Source organism: Bos indicus x Bos taurus, chromosome X, assembly GCF_003369695.1.
Source record: "Bos indicus x Bos taurus breed Angus x Brahman F1 hybrid chromosome X, Bos_hybrid_MaternalHap_v2.0, whole genome shotgun sequence".
NCBI classification, from domain to species: Eukaryota; Metazoa; Chordata; class Mammalia; order Artiodactyla; family Bovidae; genus Bos; species Bos indicus x Bos taurus.
Genome location: NC_040105.1, coordinates 128,642,229 through 128,659,849, shown reverse-complemented (window position 1 = coordinate 128,659,849; position 17,621 = coordinate 128,642,229). Strand labels below are relative to the sequence as shown.

The 17,621-nt window shown below is 47.9% G+C and overlaps 1 protein-coding gene and 1 non-coding gene across 2 annotated transcripts in view; one reads left to right on the top strand and one right to left on the bottom strand.

The window, feature by feature from the left end:
• GPC4 (glypican 4) overlaps positions 1 to 12,022 on the bottom strand; it is a 110,381-nt gene extending 98,359 nt beyond the window's left edge. Inside the window, exon 1 of the mRNA XM_027533704.1 lies at positions 11,343 to 12,022. Coding sequence (XP_027389505.1) covers positions 11,343 to 11,502 — 160 coding nt within the window. The 5' untranslated portion in view covers positions 11,503 to 12,022. The remainder of the gene's footprint in view (positions 1 to 11,342) is intronic.
• A 4,990-nt stretch (positions 12,023 to 17,012) lies between these two features.
• Positions 17,013 to 17,085, top strand: TRNAG-CCC. Its single transcript has one exon. It is a non-coding gene; the product is annotated as a tRNA-Gly (tRNA).
• Positions 17,086 to 17,621: the final 536 nt, after the last annotated feature.

The following is a 17,621-nucleotide window of genomic DNA, read 5'->3' as shown; positions in this document are numbered from 1 at the left end:
AGACCCTGTAAGGCTCCCTAAGCTCTGGCTTTCCGTCTGGGTGGCAAGGGGAGTCACTGGAGCTCTTTGAGCAAAAGTGATAAGATCCCAGTGAGGTTTAACAGAATAGTATCACACTGGCTGATGTGCTGGGAATACACTGATGGGGAAGAGGAGGGAGTGAGAGCCAGAGCAGAGATGTGTCAGAGCCAACTGTGATAATCCAGGGAAGAAGTGATGGGGGATGAGATCAGGACTGTAGTTATCGGGGTGGTAAAGAGGAAGACAGATTCTTGGATACATCTTGAAAGCAGAGCCCAAAGGCAGAGCTTCTGGAAGAATCTAAACAAACATTTCCCACAGTCATCTCAATCTGTGTGCTGATCACAAGAAAATGGACAGTCTCTTATTTTGGAAGGTTCTGGTTTCTTCATTTGCCCTCCGAACTGAAAGATACAAGACCATCTTCTCCCATCACCACACGGCTTAATGATAAATCCACCTCCCACCAGTAGAGCCTTCTTCCCAGAATGTATTCAGGCCCATGGGACCTGAAGGGGCAGGGGGAAAAAAAAATTAGTTCCAAACTGAGGATAAACAAGGCAGAATATTAACAAACCAGCCAGCTGGGGGCATTTAGCTCAGATTCAGTTTAAAATGAACCCACCACACACCTCCCCTTAAAAAAAATGTCTCCCCATAAACACACAAAAAAACTATTCCTCATCATAGCTTCTGACATCCTAGTCAGCGAGTGATTTTTAAGGACCATTTCTGAAGTACACCAGTGAAAAGTTGTCTTGCATTGCTTTTTAAAATCTTTGCATGGGGAAATATTCTATAATTAAGGCAATTTTAACAATAGTAGATAATAATTTGACTATAAATTGTAAGGAATGTAATGACTGCTTATTCTGGCACCAAAGAGGCAGGACTTTCTGTGAAGTGACTGCCAAGAAAAACGATACTCCCACTCAGGCTGGACCATTGCAAGTAGTAACTGTTAACCACATGCTTCACACTGCAGTTTGCAAGGACACAGTGCTTTGTTTTCATCTCTAACCAAACACCAGACTGAAAACTCAATGGAGACAAACCCGGGTGGTGGAATAGAAACAATAACTGAAGGGAAAAAATTTTTTCTGTGGCTTAATGCTTGCTGGGATGCCGACGTCAAGGGTTTGGAGAACTAAGGAAACCTTTGCAGTCCAAGAGAAACCACTTCCTAGGCTGCTCCTGTATGTAGACAGAAGCCCAACATCAAGAAGAAGCCAGGCTTAAAGAGGCTTGCAAAAGCCAACGGACAAAGTAGCTGGGAGGAGAAAGGACCGGCATGAAAAGAATGGCCGCGGGGTTGGCGGGAACCAGGTGACCTTGAGCTAGACTAGACAAAGACAGGCGATCCTGCCTGGGGCCCAACCTGAGCTGCCTGAAGAAGGGGAAGGACATCAACACCAGGCTGAGAAGCCAAAGCAAGGAACAGGAGCAATGGTTCTTTTTCTCTAGAAGCACCTCAGCAGGTACAGTGGAGTTGCTGTTAACGTCTGAAACAGACAATGTAAGAAGCAGCAACCATTTGTCCACCAGGATGAAGACAAAGCACGTGAAATACTTAGCTCCCATCTCTGGACAAACTGAAAAATAAACACTACAAGTTGGTTTTTGTTTTTTTTAAAAAAAGGTTATTTTTCTAACTTAAGCATCTAGTACTGAATATATTTGAAATTTTATAAATAGTTAAAATTTATTGAATTAAAAGGGATGGATAAATAGAAATATTCATTCCTCGAAGGAATTTACCAAAGTCACAAATCATGCTTGAACTTATTCGTCAACCACAAACATTTCTAACACCTATCATGTGCCAGGCAGTGTGATAGAACCTGGAGCTACACAGCCTCTCAGAGCATGTGTGAGCTGTCAAGAATGGCTTCTTTTTCTTTAAAGGTTCAAACAGCCACCTCATCAGAGATGGGAATCCTCAAATGTGTCCTCACTTTTAATACAGTACCCCTGTCCTTAACTTCTACTGTGTCTTTATATATGATTATCCATTTACTTAGTTTGGTAAATGTTTTCAAGGGAAACCAACATACACATATTTAAACCTGTCACGGGTTTCCTTGGTGGTCCAGTGGTTAAGAATCCACCTGCCAATGCAGGGGACGTGAGCTCGATCCCTGGTCTGGGAAGATCTTATATGCCATGGGGGCAACTAAGCTGGTGTGTCACAACTACAGAAGCCTACGTGCCCTGGAGCCTGAACTCCACAACTAAAGAGTAGCCCCCGATCGCCCCAACTACAGAAAGTCTGTGCAGCAATGAAGACCCAGCGCAGCCAAAAATAAATAAATAAGAATAAATCTGTTAAAAGAAAGAAAGAAAACCTGACTGATGAAAAAGGAATATCACACTCAATTAAAAAAAAAAACAAAAACCTGTCACCTCTAACTCAAAACCAACCCTTGCCTTTGATGACTTCAGGTCAGAATGTCAGTTTCCCAAGGTGAGTTTAGCAGGTGGTGAGAGTATAAGAACAAAATCTACCTGGGACGTTCTAGGGAGCTTATAAGACAAAGTTCAGAGCAACAAAATCACCAACCAAAAGTTCTGACCATGAGTAAACCCCTGAATTATTAATGGGCTTCCCTGGTGGCTGAGATGGTAAAGAATCTGTGTGCCATGCAGAAGACCCAGGTTTGATCCCTGGGTCAGAAAGATACACAGCCTTTAACTTTTTTTCCCCCCCTAGAAAACGACAAAGTGACACACAGAATTGACTCCTTATTGACCCAGCACTGTTGGGAAACTAGGTGCTCTAAAAAGGCAATATGCCTTCAAGGGCAATGTCTGTATTTTGAAGGCGTCCACTTTTTCTAAAATCTACTTTCTGGGACTTTTTTGGCAGTCCAGTGATTAAGACTGTGCTTTTACTGCAGGGAGATGTGGGTTCGATCCCTGGTCAGGTAACTAAGATTCCATAACCTATGCGGTATAGTCAAACACACACACACACACACACACTTTCTTAAGCTTTAAATCAGAATATTCCAAACACAATTATTTAATACTGCCCTGAAATATACCAGTGCCCTCAATGGTTAGAGAGGTGTCTCTGAGTATTCACCCATCCTAATAGGGCTCCAACTGCCAATGATCAGCAAGTTCTGGGTCTACTATTCAGCCTCTGGCCACCCAACCTGTTTCACAATCATCTCTCACTCCTCCCAGATGTCAAGCCTCTGAATCTACCCGTTCCTCTGATCCATCCATTCTCCAACCGGCACTACTGGCTACTCCTATGCCTACTCCTAGTCAGTTTTGGACTGGGAAGCCAGGTGACTTAAGGTTTTTATCTTCTTACCTATAAACCCTATCTACCAAATTTGAATATAAGTGCCTCCAAAAATGGAGAAGGCAATGGCACCCCACTCCAGTACTCTTGCCTGGAAAATCCCATGCACGGAGGAGCCTGGTGGGCCTCCATCCATGGGGTCTCTAAGAGTCGGACACGACTGAGCGACTTCACTTTCACTTTTCACTTTCATGCATTGGAGAAGGAAATGGCAACCCACTGCAGTGTTCTTGCCTGGAGGATCCCAGGGACAGGGGAGCCTGGTGGGCTGCCGTCTATGGGGTCACACAGAGTCGGACACGACTGAAGTGACTTAGCAGCAGCAGCAGCAGCCTCCAAAAAGCTGGATTCTGGTTTTGAACAAAATCTTTGAATCCCCAGCACCTAGCATTCTGCTTGATACAAAAGGCATTCAATCAATGATCGGGGATGATAAATTTCCGAAGGCCTTTTTCTCCAAGTAGAATGCATTGGCTTTATGACAGCTGTTTCCATCATTTAGCTTTTCTGCTTACTTCCACATTCCCAGCTGCGTTCTGGATGATTATGCCGGCCAGAAGCCTAGGGATTTACTGTACTTCTATTTCTTGATAAGATACTTGAAGAGAATAAACACATGGCAAAGAGGACATTAAAGTAAGGGATAAAGAGATTTTTTTTATTTTACCAATAAAGATAAAGGGAAGAAGTATCACCCAGCACACTGACACTTAATCAATAAACAACAGCAAGGCTGGATTCCTGTCTAAATCTCTCCAAAGTACTTTCAGTGTCCTAGTCTTTATTTCTCAACCATCAGCAAAGCATCACTGGTGATGGCATGTACTTGCATCTTGACTACAAAATATTTTTCCCAAGTTTAACAGATCCTTCTCTTAAAACCAAGTTAACCAAAATCAAAACAAGCATGCACTGGATCTCAATCAAAGCATTCTTCTGAGATAAGTTTGTGATGAAATTTATTTATTCAATATCACAGAATCTGAGGTGAAAGGGACCTCAGATCATCTAGGGCACTGTTTCTCAACCATGGCTGCTCATCAGAACCACTGAGGAGCTTTGAAAAAATTACAAGGGACTTCAAACGCAGGGGGTGAGGGTTCAACCCCTGGTAGGGGAACTAAGATCCCACGTGCCGGGCAGCATGGCCAAAGGAAGAAAAGAAAAGAAAAATTGAAAACTTACCTAGCCCTACTGCCAAAAAGTATGATTTAATTGGCCTGGGGGTAGTACCCCAGGCACTAGTAGATTTTAAAAGCTCTCCAGGTGGTTCTAAAGCATGGCCAGGGTTGAGAATCCCTGATGTAATCCAGTCTTCTAACAACCCCACACCCATTTTTCAGATGGAGGTGAAAGAACCTGACCAAAGGGATCAAATAACTACTTTGTCACAGAGCTGGGCTAGACCCGCTCTTTCTAAGAAACCATGGTCTTTCCATGTCAACTACTCCACCTAGGACAGTGGGGTTTCTTCCCTCTCCCCCTCCCTTCCCTTTTCCTTTCTGCAATAAACAAACATTCTCACCTATCCCAAAGTAAATGAATTTCCTGAATATACTCTGCCTTGGAATCCCATTGCCTAATTCTTGACAGTCTAAACGAGGTCTGTTTCCCTGTATGCACTTGGTTCTTTTCTCTCAAAGAACTCTGGGAGGTTAATCAGGCATGGCTGCCCCTTAAAGAAGCCATATTGCTTTTCCTCGGAGAGGCTGGACTCACCAAGCCCACCCTTTTCACCATTACCATCACCTGGGCCCTCTTTCAAGTCCCTGGCAAGGCTCACCTCCGATTCTCTTTCGGCTCACTTAATTTCTAGTTTGTACCTGCCCTGCTATACCTCACGGACTTCCTAAACTCTTCCCATTTTGTGAAAGATGCCTTTTTCCCTGAAGCAGCCTCTTTTACTCTGCCAGTTAGTCATGCCGGGTTCTTTTTTTCTTCCCCCAAGCAGCTGGTCTTTTTGATGTTTGGCACACATTTATCTGGGCTTCCAATAAGATGTTTTTACATAGTTTCCAGGCTTCCTGGAGGTTATTGACTTTTTTTTTAAACTCTTCCATTCAATTTTTTCCCTAATTTCTAACATTTGTTAGAGTTTCTTTTTCAAAAGTTGAATACCTGGCTGATGGATCTCTTTGATTTTTCTCTCCCACCAGATTGCTGAATTAAATGCATCAGAAATTAAATATAATATTTCAAATTACCTCCAGGATGGAATCGCTTCATGAATTTTCTGCACTTTCATGTTCTCTATAGTAAGAAACAGATGTTTAACCAAGTGGAATTGAAAATGCTAGTTTTTACCTGTTCACATTTTAGTGTGTCTGCTTATATAAAAAAACATTTTTTTGGGGGGGGTCACACTGCATTGCTTGTGGGATCTTAGTGCCCTGACCAGGGATTGAACCCAGGCCCTTGGCAATGAAAGCATGGAGTCCTAACCACTGGCCCGCCAGGGAAGTCCCTGCTTATATAAACTAGCGATATCCTGAAGCCTGTGTTGTTCACCTTGGTAAAGACAACAAACAAGATTTTTTTAAAAGGTCCTTGATGTACATCAAACAGCTCTATATGCTGAAATCTAAGGTGTTACTCTTCTCCATTTGCTTTAAATTGCCTAATCACAAAAGTCTCAATGGTTTGTTTCTTAAAGAAACCAGGAAGAAAATCAGAATTCCAAATCCTTCTGAAAAATTCGTATGACACTCAGTTATTAATGAAGTGGTAAAGACGAGTAGTCCCATCAAAGAATAAAAACAGTCTCCAAGTTATAATAACATTTCTAGGAGGTTTACTCTAAATGTACTGCTTTTCAGAATGTTTAGACCTAAAAGTTTCCCAGAAGAGCAAGAGACCATGGGATGACGATCTATTATCAAGGCAGCATAATCCGAGATAGCACTGGTGTCCTGCCAGACAACGTGATCTAATTGTCTGTGTGACTCCTTCCCCCTCCCACCATACACACACGTTTAACAAATACTGCACTGCGCTCCTGTACCTGGGACCACTGGGCACGCAACACACCAGGAGCTCGTGCCCTCGGTTTACTTACAGCTGAGGCAAGACGACACACGTGTGCCTGCGCACACGATGAACTATGATACAAGACAGCTGGGTGCAAAGACCATGGATCTGATTCAAGCCTGGGTTTCAGAAGGAGGCACATAACCCTGGGGGGGTTCAGGAGTGACTCAATGAAACTATCATTTGAGATGCTTGAAGCCAGGGAAGCTCAAAGCGGAGGAATGACTCCACTCACAGCACTGCTGAAGGGAAAGGAAGCTGGTGATACTCAGGATGGAATGGGGAAGGGGGACAGACCAGAGGCAGGTAGACCAGTTAAGAACTCTTTAAAACAGCCTCCCTACCTTTATCCCCCTTGCCTCACCAACCCTGAACTCCCAGTGCGCCACTAGTTATCTTCCAGAAACAGTATGACTAATAACATTCCCCTCCTCAGAAGCTATCTTTGGCTCCCCATGGCCCAGGAAATACAATTTACAGTTAACATTAGATTGTCTCCATTAGGGTACAGCATCAGCATAGTGCTGTGATGATGGTCTTTAGTTAGTTACTGGTTCTTTCATGGGCTTCCCAGGTAGTTCAGGGGTAAAGAATCTGCCTGCCAATGCAGGAGACACAGGTTTGATCCCTGGATCAGGAAGATATCCTGGAGGGGGGCATGGAAACCCACTTCAGTATTCTTGCTGGGATAATCTCATGGACAGAGGAGCCTAGTGGGCTACAGCCCATGGGGTCACAGAGAGTTAAACACCACTGAGTGCACAAGTATAGGTTCTCTCATAGCCTATGTTTCCAAAACCAGCCCTCTATGGGAGTTGGGATGATCATGTTTAGGACCAGGCCCAGAGAAAGCACTTAATAGCCACCCATCTTTCACTGAGACCAAAATGCATTTTTGGAAAACATATACTGCCAACCAATTCAGTGCTAAAACAGATGATGTTATTCAGGAGCCAACTGACTTAGATGAACACTGATGCTGTTTCCCTTGTTGAGACAACAAAAGAAAACTTCCTTTTTCATTCCTCAGTCTAGTCTCCAGCTAATCCTGAAATTGCATGCAACCCAATGTGAGTCAAATCAAAAAGGAAAATAGTAATTATGCTGAATCAAACATTTTATATTTGTATGTTCTAACTAGAGACTGGGCTGCGTAAGCTAGAACTTTTCCTAAATTCTTTTCTGAGCATGTCCAGGAAACTTGGGACAATTTCTATACTGACAGGTGAGAAAAATCACAAGTTCTCAGCAAAATCTAACCCACAGAGTTAAAGTATGTAAGAGGGAATACAACCTTGAAGACATGCTGTGTGTCTTACATGTAATAATCAATGCAATAGCAGAAAGTATTCCTACTTCTCCCACACACATTCTCCCACGTAATCCTAGCATAGCTTATGCGATTCCCTTGGAGATATACACATGAGTGTGCAAGCACACTCACAGGTGCACTGGTCATAAACGTAAATGGGAACAGGAAAACAAACTCCCAAATCACAACTATGATGCCAAGTTCTCCTTGGTAGCCTTCCATCTCACCTTGGCAAGCTTAAGGTTTCTAACCAAACTGGCTCACTCCTCAAGATAATTTGAAGCAAAGATTAGATGAGTAATAAAATGCCAACTGTTGCATGTCCTTTATCCTGTCCTTCTGGAGGGAGGCACAATGAGAATGCTAAGATTTTACAATTTTTCACCATAAATATTATTTTCTTTTTTAACTATTGAACTACCATTAGTGAGTTAATACCCTAGTCCCAAATCCCTTCTCCCCTGAACTCCCCAGGCCCTCCTTTCTCCTCACCTGCACCACTCATATGGTACTTATCACACACCATGTTGTATTCCCATCATGTGTATACACAGCTTATCTCCCTATTACCTGGTAAGTTCCTAGTGGCAGAGCCCTCCTGTCCTCTTTGCTGCCTCCACGATGCTGAGTGCCTCCAGGAAAATTGCACATACTACGTGTTCCAGAAGGTATGCCCATTGAAAGCTGAGTAAAAATCTATATTTTGTGTTAAAGATGCCTTTTGATCATGGCATCTGAGCTGCCCATTATTTGGTAAGTACAGGGGTCAAGTGGATAGGCAGTGCAAGAAAGACCTAGGTTGGAGGCCCTGTCAGCCTGGTGTATTCCCTGACACCCTTGAGAGCACATCAAATTATCTTAATTATGATCTTAAAAGACTGAGAGTCCTTAAGAACGTGGAGTAGTCTCAAAGCCTGTTCAAACCTCTAGAAGGCAAGTGCAAGGCCGTTGGGAATCAAACCTTCAACTTGGGCTAAGCCTGGGGCTAGGCACTCAGACGCCGTGACCCTTTGCCTGGAAAACAATCGCGGACTTTTTGCGCTTAAGAAAATACACACACCTCCCGCCTCAACCAAGGAAAGTGCCTGGCAATTAATTCATTCAAATCACCCCATTGACTATGCTCTCCCAAATGACCAAAATTATCTGAGTGGAGCATAGGGGACACAAGGACAATGTAGGCATCTGGAGAGGCCAGGGTGATAGTAAAGATTACCCCTGTTTCTATACTGACCATCTAAAGGTATTTACTTGGGTCTGTCTGTGTTGTGACAGTGTCCTAGACTCAAATGAATGCCTCTAACACTCCACATTTTTGAGCCATTCAGTCATGCATTTTTGTTATTGTTGAAAGTGGTGCGAAATTGCACTGCATGAGCTAAAGTCCTTGGTGGTCTTCCAAGGATTCCAGCTAAAAAGGCACTTCCTTTGTTCCTCGGGAGAATGCAGTCCAGTAGGTCATTCAAAAGGGGAAATAAAAGCAGCAGCCCTGGGAGGGAGATGAAGGACAAGACAAAAAGAATAAAATGTTTTGGGTGTGAGCACATTAGCTTCCATTTCCTGCTGCTGGTCACTAATAACGCTCCTATCTTTAAGGGGGGATATGTCCAGAGGAACATTTATGCAAAAATATTCCTCAGGTGTTTTCTGGGGACCATGACAATCGAAGGGAACACCTAGCACTGTCCTTGAGCACCCTGAAAACGTCCTTTTTCCTGAGATGCTGGCTGGGAAAGATGTCCCTCCCTGGCAAGGCTGCACAGAGCAAAGCTGGAGAAGGTGGGGAGGGCAATTTCAGCACCCACTCCCCCAACGCCTCCAGTGCACCTCAAAGGCACATACTGTTTTGCATGGGCAGAAGATGAAAACTTGTCACATTCCCATTAAGTGCATCGCTGCATCTATCCCTTCAAAACGTGGGAATGACAACTGTAACCTTCACGCCAATCATCTCCGCTGGGCCCCGGGGCCCAAACCGCGCAGGGCACAAAGACCCTAGGTCTGACCTGTGGAGCCTCCCAGCTTCAGTGGCTGCTGGCTTAACTTTACTTTTTCAGGAGGGGCGGAAGGGAGAGGGGAAAGAAAGAGGGCTTTTTTAGGACACTCCAGCCAATAAACTCGTGCCGCTAAGAAGACCGACTTGACCTCCCCCAAAGACAAGCAGCTCAAGGGCAAACAGTCTCTAATCAGTAATGTGCGGGTTACTTGATAACTGCCCAGGTGCCGTGGGCTCCTAGGCTGCTCCACCGATTTCTTGGGTTCTATTTCTAGATAGATGCCGGTCACACTCTTAAAAAGTGCCCAGCAACTTCCCTCAATTACCTTTGTAATTTATGTGTAATTGATGACTGCACTTAATCTCCAAGGGTATTAATAGCCCTTTCCAAAAAATGACCCCCGAGTCTTCCTAAGCCTTTGGAAGCGCCTGGTTGAAATTACAGTATTTCCTCTGGGGCTGCCGCCCCCCTGCACGCCCCACCCGTGTGACCAACACCGCGAGGCAAAGGCGCGCTCTGCTCACTTCCATGAAAGGTTCGGAATGGAGCTTGGCCCCCGGGGCTCGAATCGCTCACTTCTCCGTTAGGTTAAGCTGGCCATCGGCCAGCTAGATTCGTGATTCTTTCTGAATCCTCAGGGCGAACAGGCTACCTGCCCCAGCGCGGCCCGCGGGGCTGCGCGGAACAGTTGGCCTCTCTGAGAATGCTTGAGTGCCACCCAGAGGGGACCGGCCCGGCCACCGCCGCTCGCCTGGCGAGGAGGGCCGAAGGGCACCCGACGCAAAGCTGCCTCCCCGGCGCTCGGAGACGGGCTTTCACAAACACCCCACTCATCCCCAGCGCCGAAATCCGGGTAACTTTTTCACCGGCTAAACCGTCTCTATTTGCATAACCATATCCAAACTGAGATTTAGGTTTCCTGTAATCAGTCCTTTCAAAGGTTTGTAATTGAAAGTGCAATTAACCCTTAAAATGAGGTGAGAAAAAAAGAAAGGGGGGGGGGGATACCCTTCTTGTCCAACACCTTCCGGAAAGCAGGAGAGTTCCCAAAAGTCAGGGTTTGGAGGGCTGGAGAGTCGTTTTTCTTTTTAAAGGCCACTTCTAAAGCCGCTGGAGCTACTAAAAGTCCTAATCCATGTCAGGGGTGGGAGAGGCGGAGAGTGGAGAGAGGCGGGGAGATTTTAAAGAAAATCAATGAAACATCAACTCAAATTCCACGTTTCGCGCCCCCGGGAATCTGGCAAGTTCTAGAAACCCCCTCACTGGCGGCCCCCACCCCCACCCGACCTCTAGTCACCCCGACAACAAAGCGGGGAGCCCAGTAAGGAGTTCAACCCGGAAAAGGCGAGGGAGCCGGTGACACGCACTTTGCGGGCCAGAGTCCTCTGGGGCTTCCTGGGACCCGGGAGACCGTGGGAGGGGGTTGGGGATGAAAGCAGAGCGCGAAAGTGACACCGGGCAACTCCGGGATGCCCCTCCGCCCGCGGCGCACCGGGGGCCGCCGCGCCGCGGGGCACGCTCTGCGCCGGGGCTCGCTCCAGCGCGCCCGTCCATTTCTCCGTCTCGGCTACCTGCGTCCGGCAGCGCGGAGACCGGCGGGGCAAGGGAGCTGCCGCGGCCCCTTCTCCGGGGTGCCCGTCTTGGAGCTCGCCTCCCGGGGGTTCCCACCTACCGTTGATCTCGTGCATGGGGGCATCGTTCTTGTCGAAGCCTTTGGACACGTAGAGACGTCGCACTTCCGAGCAACTTTTCGACTTGGGCTCGGCAGCCAGCAGTGCGGCGCTGAGCGCGGCCAGGGTGCAGAACAGCGCGGGCAAGCCGAACCGTGCCATGGTGCGGGCCGGGGCGGACGCGCTCCCACCTTTAGGACCGGACGGAAAGTGGCGGGCGGGCGGGCTCGGAGACAGGGGCTCGAGAGCGGAGCCAGAGGGCGAAGGAGTTGGAGGAGTTGGAGAAGGAGAACAGGAGGAGGAGACGCGGGGCGAAAAGTGGAGCTGGGCCTCGCGCGTCAGGCAACGGTCCCCGGTGCCAGGAGCCCGGCCCGGGGAGCAGGAGGAGGAGGAATGCGTGGAGGCGCTGCGCGGCCCAGAGGGAGCGGAGGCGCGGGCCGGTGACCTCCGGGCTCCGCGGGGGCAGCGACCCGGGCGAGCTGCTCGGCGGCGGGACAGGGGCGCGGGGAAGGAGGGGAAGGTGGCAGGCGCCGCGGGGGCCGAGGAGGGCGTGGGCGGCGGCGGGCGCTCGCGGCGCGCGGCTCGGGCTGCCCGGCGCTGGTCCGCTCCGCTGGCTCGACTCGGCTCGGCTCGCTCTGCCCTCGGCCGCGCGGCTGTGCCCTCTTCAGCTTTACCGCTGATTGACTGGCCGGCGTGCGCGGCGACGCTCGACAAACTTGGCCCAGCGGGCGGCACTCAGGGGGAGGGGGCGGGGGGCGGGCGGCGGGGTGGGGGGGGGGTGCCGGAGACGGGCGGGAGCACGCAGGGCCGGGACGGGAGAAAACCTGGAAGCGGGGTTGGATCCGGAGCAACCAAATCCACTTCCTAGGGGGCCGCACCGGGCGCGCGGCGCTCCCTCGCGCGACACGCCCCACAGGACTCCTCCCTCCTCCCCTCCTCCCGGGAGGCGGGGAGCCTGCCCGCCGCCCCCCACCCGGAGAGGACCGGCTAACTTCTCCGGCTTGAAAGGCCCAAGTCCCTGGGGACCGGGCCGGGAGGCTGGGACTTGAAACCCACGTCCGAGTCCTAGGCCTTCTGCGCGCCGCCCCCTGACCCGCTGCCCGCGGGCCAAAGCCGGACGGAGCCCTCTGGTCTCGATACCTACCCCGGCAATCCATCCCCCCTACCCCACCCCTGCCGCTGCCGCCCCGCAGCCAAGAGGACGCTCCTCACCGCCCAGCTCCTGGGCTGGGAATGGAAAACGCTGGCATTAATCTCATTGTTTGCTGCAGGCAGAGTACGAGCTGGCCCTAGAGCCTCACCTGGCCTCCTCAGACCTGCTTTCCATCAAACGGTGCTCACCTGTTTGGAAACGTGGCAGGCATTCTCAGCCCACCCACACCCCCACACCCCCAAGCTGGTTCTGCTACAAGTCTAATCAAACCCTAAACCGGAAGGTTCTGGACCCACCCCCCAGCCCCAACTGCCGCGTGGGCGGGGCGGGGGAGGGGCGCGCTGGCAGATTCAGGGTTGACCTTGGAAATCTTCTGGCCCAAACTCACTTTCTGGCCCCAAATCTCCTTCTGCACAAAGGGAAACTGAGGCCCAGAGAAGGACAGTCACTTGGCATGCGGCTGGGGGGTGCCCCCAGATCCAGAGATAACTCCCAGGTCACATGGAATAAAGGTAGCCAAGGACCCCCTAAGTCTCTTGACAGAAACTCAGACCTCTCTAGGACCCCGTCTCCACGTAGCCACCTGAAAACTGGAAATGGGTGAGTCTTCCCACCTTCTAAGCTTCGTCAGATTCCATTAATGAATGTTTTTGAAGCTCCCAGGGCTCCTTAATGAAGGGAATTGTGCAGATTGGGAACTTGTCATTACCCTTGTTATTGTTACAATCTGCTGTAAGAGGTTAGGGTGAGAAGTGCCTCAGACACCTCGGGAGTGTGCTGGGAACTGGGCAGATAAAAGGGGCTGGAACTTATTATTTGGCTAGACTCTCAATTCCCATAAAATTACATAGGGTGAAGATATGAACCATCATTACAATTATCACCCTCATAGGGTTTGTTGAGACTCCCCCCCACACACACACTGTTGTTTGTAAACCTGGTTGATGTGGTTGGCTGTGAGGAGCTGTAGAAAGTAGCTAGCTGTTGTTTTGAAAGCTCACTATAGACTCTTCTACATTTTATTAACTCTTGGAGATCATCAGCATAAACAGACGGATTGTGACCCATCTGTAAGTGGGACTTCAGTTTCTGTGGGTTGGCAGAATGGTTAACTCTGCAACTGTGAGAGGACTCTTTCTAAACATGCAAACTCCAGTACAAATGAATTTCCTGCCATTTTCGAGGGACTTTCAAATGGTCCAGGTTTTCCTTAAACTGATAATCATCAGGTCCTCAAGGCATTGCTAGAACTTAGCCCAGCAATTTTAACTTTCATTCACTGATGCATTTGCTTAAAGATGTTCTTTCCCAAAGAGAATACGATCTGAGATGGGACCAACGTTAATAATAAAATGAAACCCAACCTCCTTAAATGAGAAAAAGATACTCCCAAACTATGCAGCCCAAATCAGAGAAAACTTCCTTTCACATCAAGTACAGGGTGAACTCATTCCTTGTCCCCCATTTTACTCCAGCTCTTCCTGTTCATATATTATTAACCAAAACCTGAGCCTTTTCCACCAGAAACAGTAACCTCTGGCTAGAAACGAATCTGGACAAGTCTGAACTTTACCACACAAGTCAGGAACCCCAAACCCTGCTCAGAGGCAGCTCCCACTTCAAAGCCTCCTTTCATTTAAATACAAACAGGGTGAACAACTGGCAATCTGTGAAACAAATACCATCTAGCTTCCCTTTTCTGATGGCCTGTAGCTCTCCTCCTCCCCATCCCCCTCACTCTCATTCCAGTTTTTCTGCACTCCTTAGTGGAGATGCACCTACTCTGTAAGTTCTCTGAATGCCAAAAAATGGACTGGGGGCTGCAGGTAGAGTGCAGGAATCAACAACTTCTCAGGATGATCAACTTTCATATTGCCTTTTGGGTTTGGTTTTTAAATTGAGATAAAATACACTAACCAGGAATTGCCTGGTGGTCCAGTGATTAGGACTTTTGCTTTTACTCATGGGGCTGGGTTCCATCCCAGGTCAGGCAAATATGATCCTGCAAGTCACCTAGTGTGGCCAAAAAAAAAGGTGTACAAAATGGTGGCATTTAATTCATTCACCATGGTGTGCAGCCATCACCACTAACTAGTTCCAGAATATTTTCAGCATCTCAAAAGAAAACACATTAAACAATTAAAGTCCATTCACTTCTCCCCCCTAACCCCTAGCAACCACTCATCTTCTTTCTGTCTCTATAGATTTGCCAATTCTGGACATTTTGCATAAAAGGAATCATGTCATATGTGGCCATTTGTGTCTAGCATTATGCTTTTTTTTTTTAAGATCCACCCATGTAGTGGCATGTGTCAGCATTTCCTTTTTGTGGATGGATAGTACCCCATTTTATGGATACACCACTTTCGCTTCAGTCGTGTCCGACTCTGTGTGACCCCATAGGTGGCAGCCCAGCAGGCTCCGCCGTCCCTGGGATTCTCCAGGCAAGAACACTGGAGTGGGTTGCCATTTCCTTCTTCAGTGCATGAAAGTGAAAAGTGAAAGTGAAGTCACTCAGTCGTGTCCAACTCTTAGCGACCCCATGGACTGCAGCCTACCAGGCTCCTCCGTCCATGGGATTTTCCAGGCAAGAGTACTGGAGTGGATTGCCATTGCCTTCTCCAACTTTGGGTCATAGAGTACTTCAGAGTTTGCAAAGTGCTTCTAGGCACACTCTCATAGAAAATTTTAGTGATTTTGAAAATAGATCAGCAAACTAAGTCTCACTGAAGTTATGTGGCTTATCCACAGCCGCAGAGCTCTTAAGTAGCTGAACCAAGACTGAAAAAAATGTAAGGCCTTTGACTGAATCCCATATGTGTTCAGTTCAGTCACTCAGTCGTGTCTGACTCTTTGCGACCCCATGAACATGGCAGGCTTCCCTGTCCATCATCAACTCCCGGATCATCATCAACTCCTGGCGCAAACTCATGTCCATCGAGTCAGTGATGTCATCCAACCATCTCATCCTCTGTCGTCCCCTTCTCCTGCCTTCAATCTTTCCCAGCATCAGGATCTTTCCCAATGAGTCAGTTCTTTGTATCAGGTGGCCACAAGTATTAGAGCTTCAGCATCAGTCCTTCCAATGAATATTCAGGACTGATTTTCTTTGGGATTGACTGGTTTGATCTCCTTGCTGTCCAAGGGACTCAAGAGTCTTCTCTAACACCACAGTTCAAAAACATCAGTTCTTCAGTGCTCAGCTTTCTTTTTAGTCCAACTCTCACATCCATACATGACTACTGGAAAAACCATAGCTTTGACTAGACGGACCTTTGTCGGCAAAGTAATGTCTCTGCTTTTTAACATGCTCTCCAGGTTGTTCATAGCTTTTCTTCCAAGGAGCAAGCATCTTTTAATTTCATGGCTGCAGTCACCATCCGCAGTGATTTTGGAGCCCCAGAAAATAAAGTTTGCCACTGTTTCCACTGTTTCCCCATCTATTTGCCATGAAGCGATGGGACTGGATGCAATGATCTTAGTTTTTTTAATGTTGAGTTTTAAGCCAGCTTTTATAGTCATATGCGTGCGTGCATGCTAAGTCGCTTCAGTCATGTCTGACTCTTTGCAACCCTATGGACAGTAGCCCACCAGGCTCCTCTGTCCTTGGGATTCTCCAGGCAAGAGTACTGGAGTGGGTTGCCATTCCCTACCCCAGGGGATCTTCTTGACCCAGGGATTGAATCCTTATCTCTTATGTCTCCTGTGTTGGCAGATGGGTTTTTTCCCACTAGCGTCACCTGGGAAGCCCGAATCCCATATGAATGTCCCTATTTCAGATTAATAAATGCTCATTGAGCACCTACTACATGCCAGATGCTACCCAGCCTGAGAGGGAGGAGAGATATACAAGCCAAAATGTTTTGGCTTGTATTTGGTAGAGTTGGTTTTTCCAGGTGAGGCATTTCTCCTGAGGTGGCACTGGGGTCGCTCGCTGGCAGGCAGAGAGAACAAAGTATATGCTCACTGCTGCTGGCTTCCAAGCCAGAAACTACACAAACCCCGTTCACTCTCTCAGCTTTGGGATGAGATGGCCAAGAGATGGCCCGCTGAGGAGCTGCTTTGGTTGCCAAATATGCGGATAAGGAGTAGGATGTGGCTTCCTTCCTTAATACTTGATTGTCCTGCAGCCCTCCAGTTTCTCCCCTACCATACCCAGCCATCCCACAGCCATCACAGTGAGCCTTTCACATCACTTGAACAATGTCCCTCCCCTGCTTAACCTTGCACCTCTCCCCCCATCGGTACCGTATTGCTTTCCAGATCAATTGCCAAGTCACTCAACAGCTCTGGATTTTTGCTATTGGGCCAGAGTCTCCATTACCAGCTTTCTCACTGGCCTTTCCCTACCCTGTATCTAGTGCTTGGCCCCACAAGAATGCATCACCATTCTCCATCATGCCTGCATCTTCACCCTGCCCCTGCTGGGAATACTTTTCATTCCCCTCCATTCCTTGGAAAGTCGTTCATAATTTTCCATCAAAATTCAGCTAAGAAAAAAAATTCAGCTGAGGAGACTTCCCTGATGGTCCAGTGGCTAAGACTCCTCACTCCCAATGCAGGGAGTCCAGGTTCAATTCCTGGTCAGGGAACTAGATCCCACATGCCAAAACTTAAGAGTTCGCATGCCACAACTAAAGATCCCGCATGCAGCAACTGAGACCCGGTGCAACCAAATAAATATTAAAAAATAAAAACAGAACTCAGCTGAGATAGCACCTCTTCTTGGAAAACCTTCATGGATCTGCATCCCCCCACACAAAAGAGCTGATGGCTCCTGCTTCTAGGCTTCCAGAGCCCTGTCTATACAAAATGACTACCACACTTGCGCCTTAGCAGAGGTCCTGATTTCTCTCAGGATTCTTTGACCCCACCCCCAGCAGCCTCCAAAAGGTCTTTAGGCTTTTCATTTGAATGCCTCTTGCCCGATGGGCAGTTTTCCAGGGGGAAAAGAGACCTAGAATTGTATCTGAAATCTTATTTTTTGTATTTGGGCACATAGTGCAGCTTGCAGTATCTCAGTTCCCTGACCAGGGATTGAATCTGGGCCACGGCAGTGAAAGTGTCAGATCCTAACTGCTGGACCACTAGGGATTCCCACTAGGGAATTTCCAGAAATCTCCTGTTG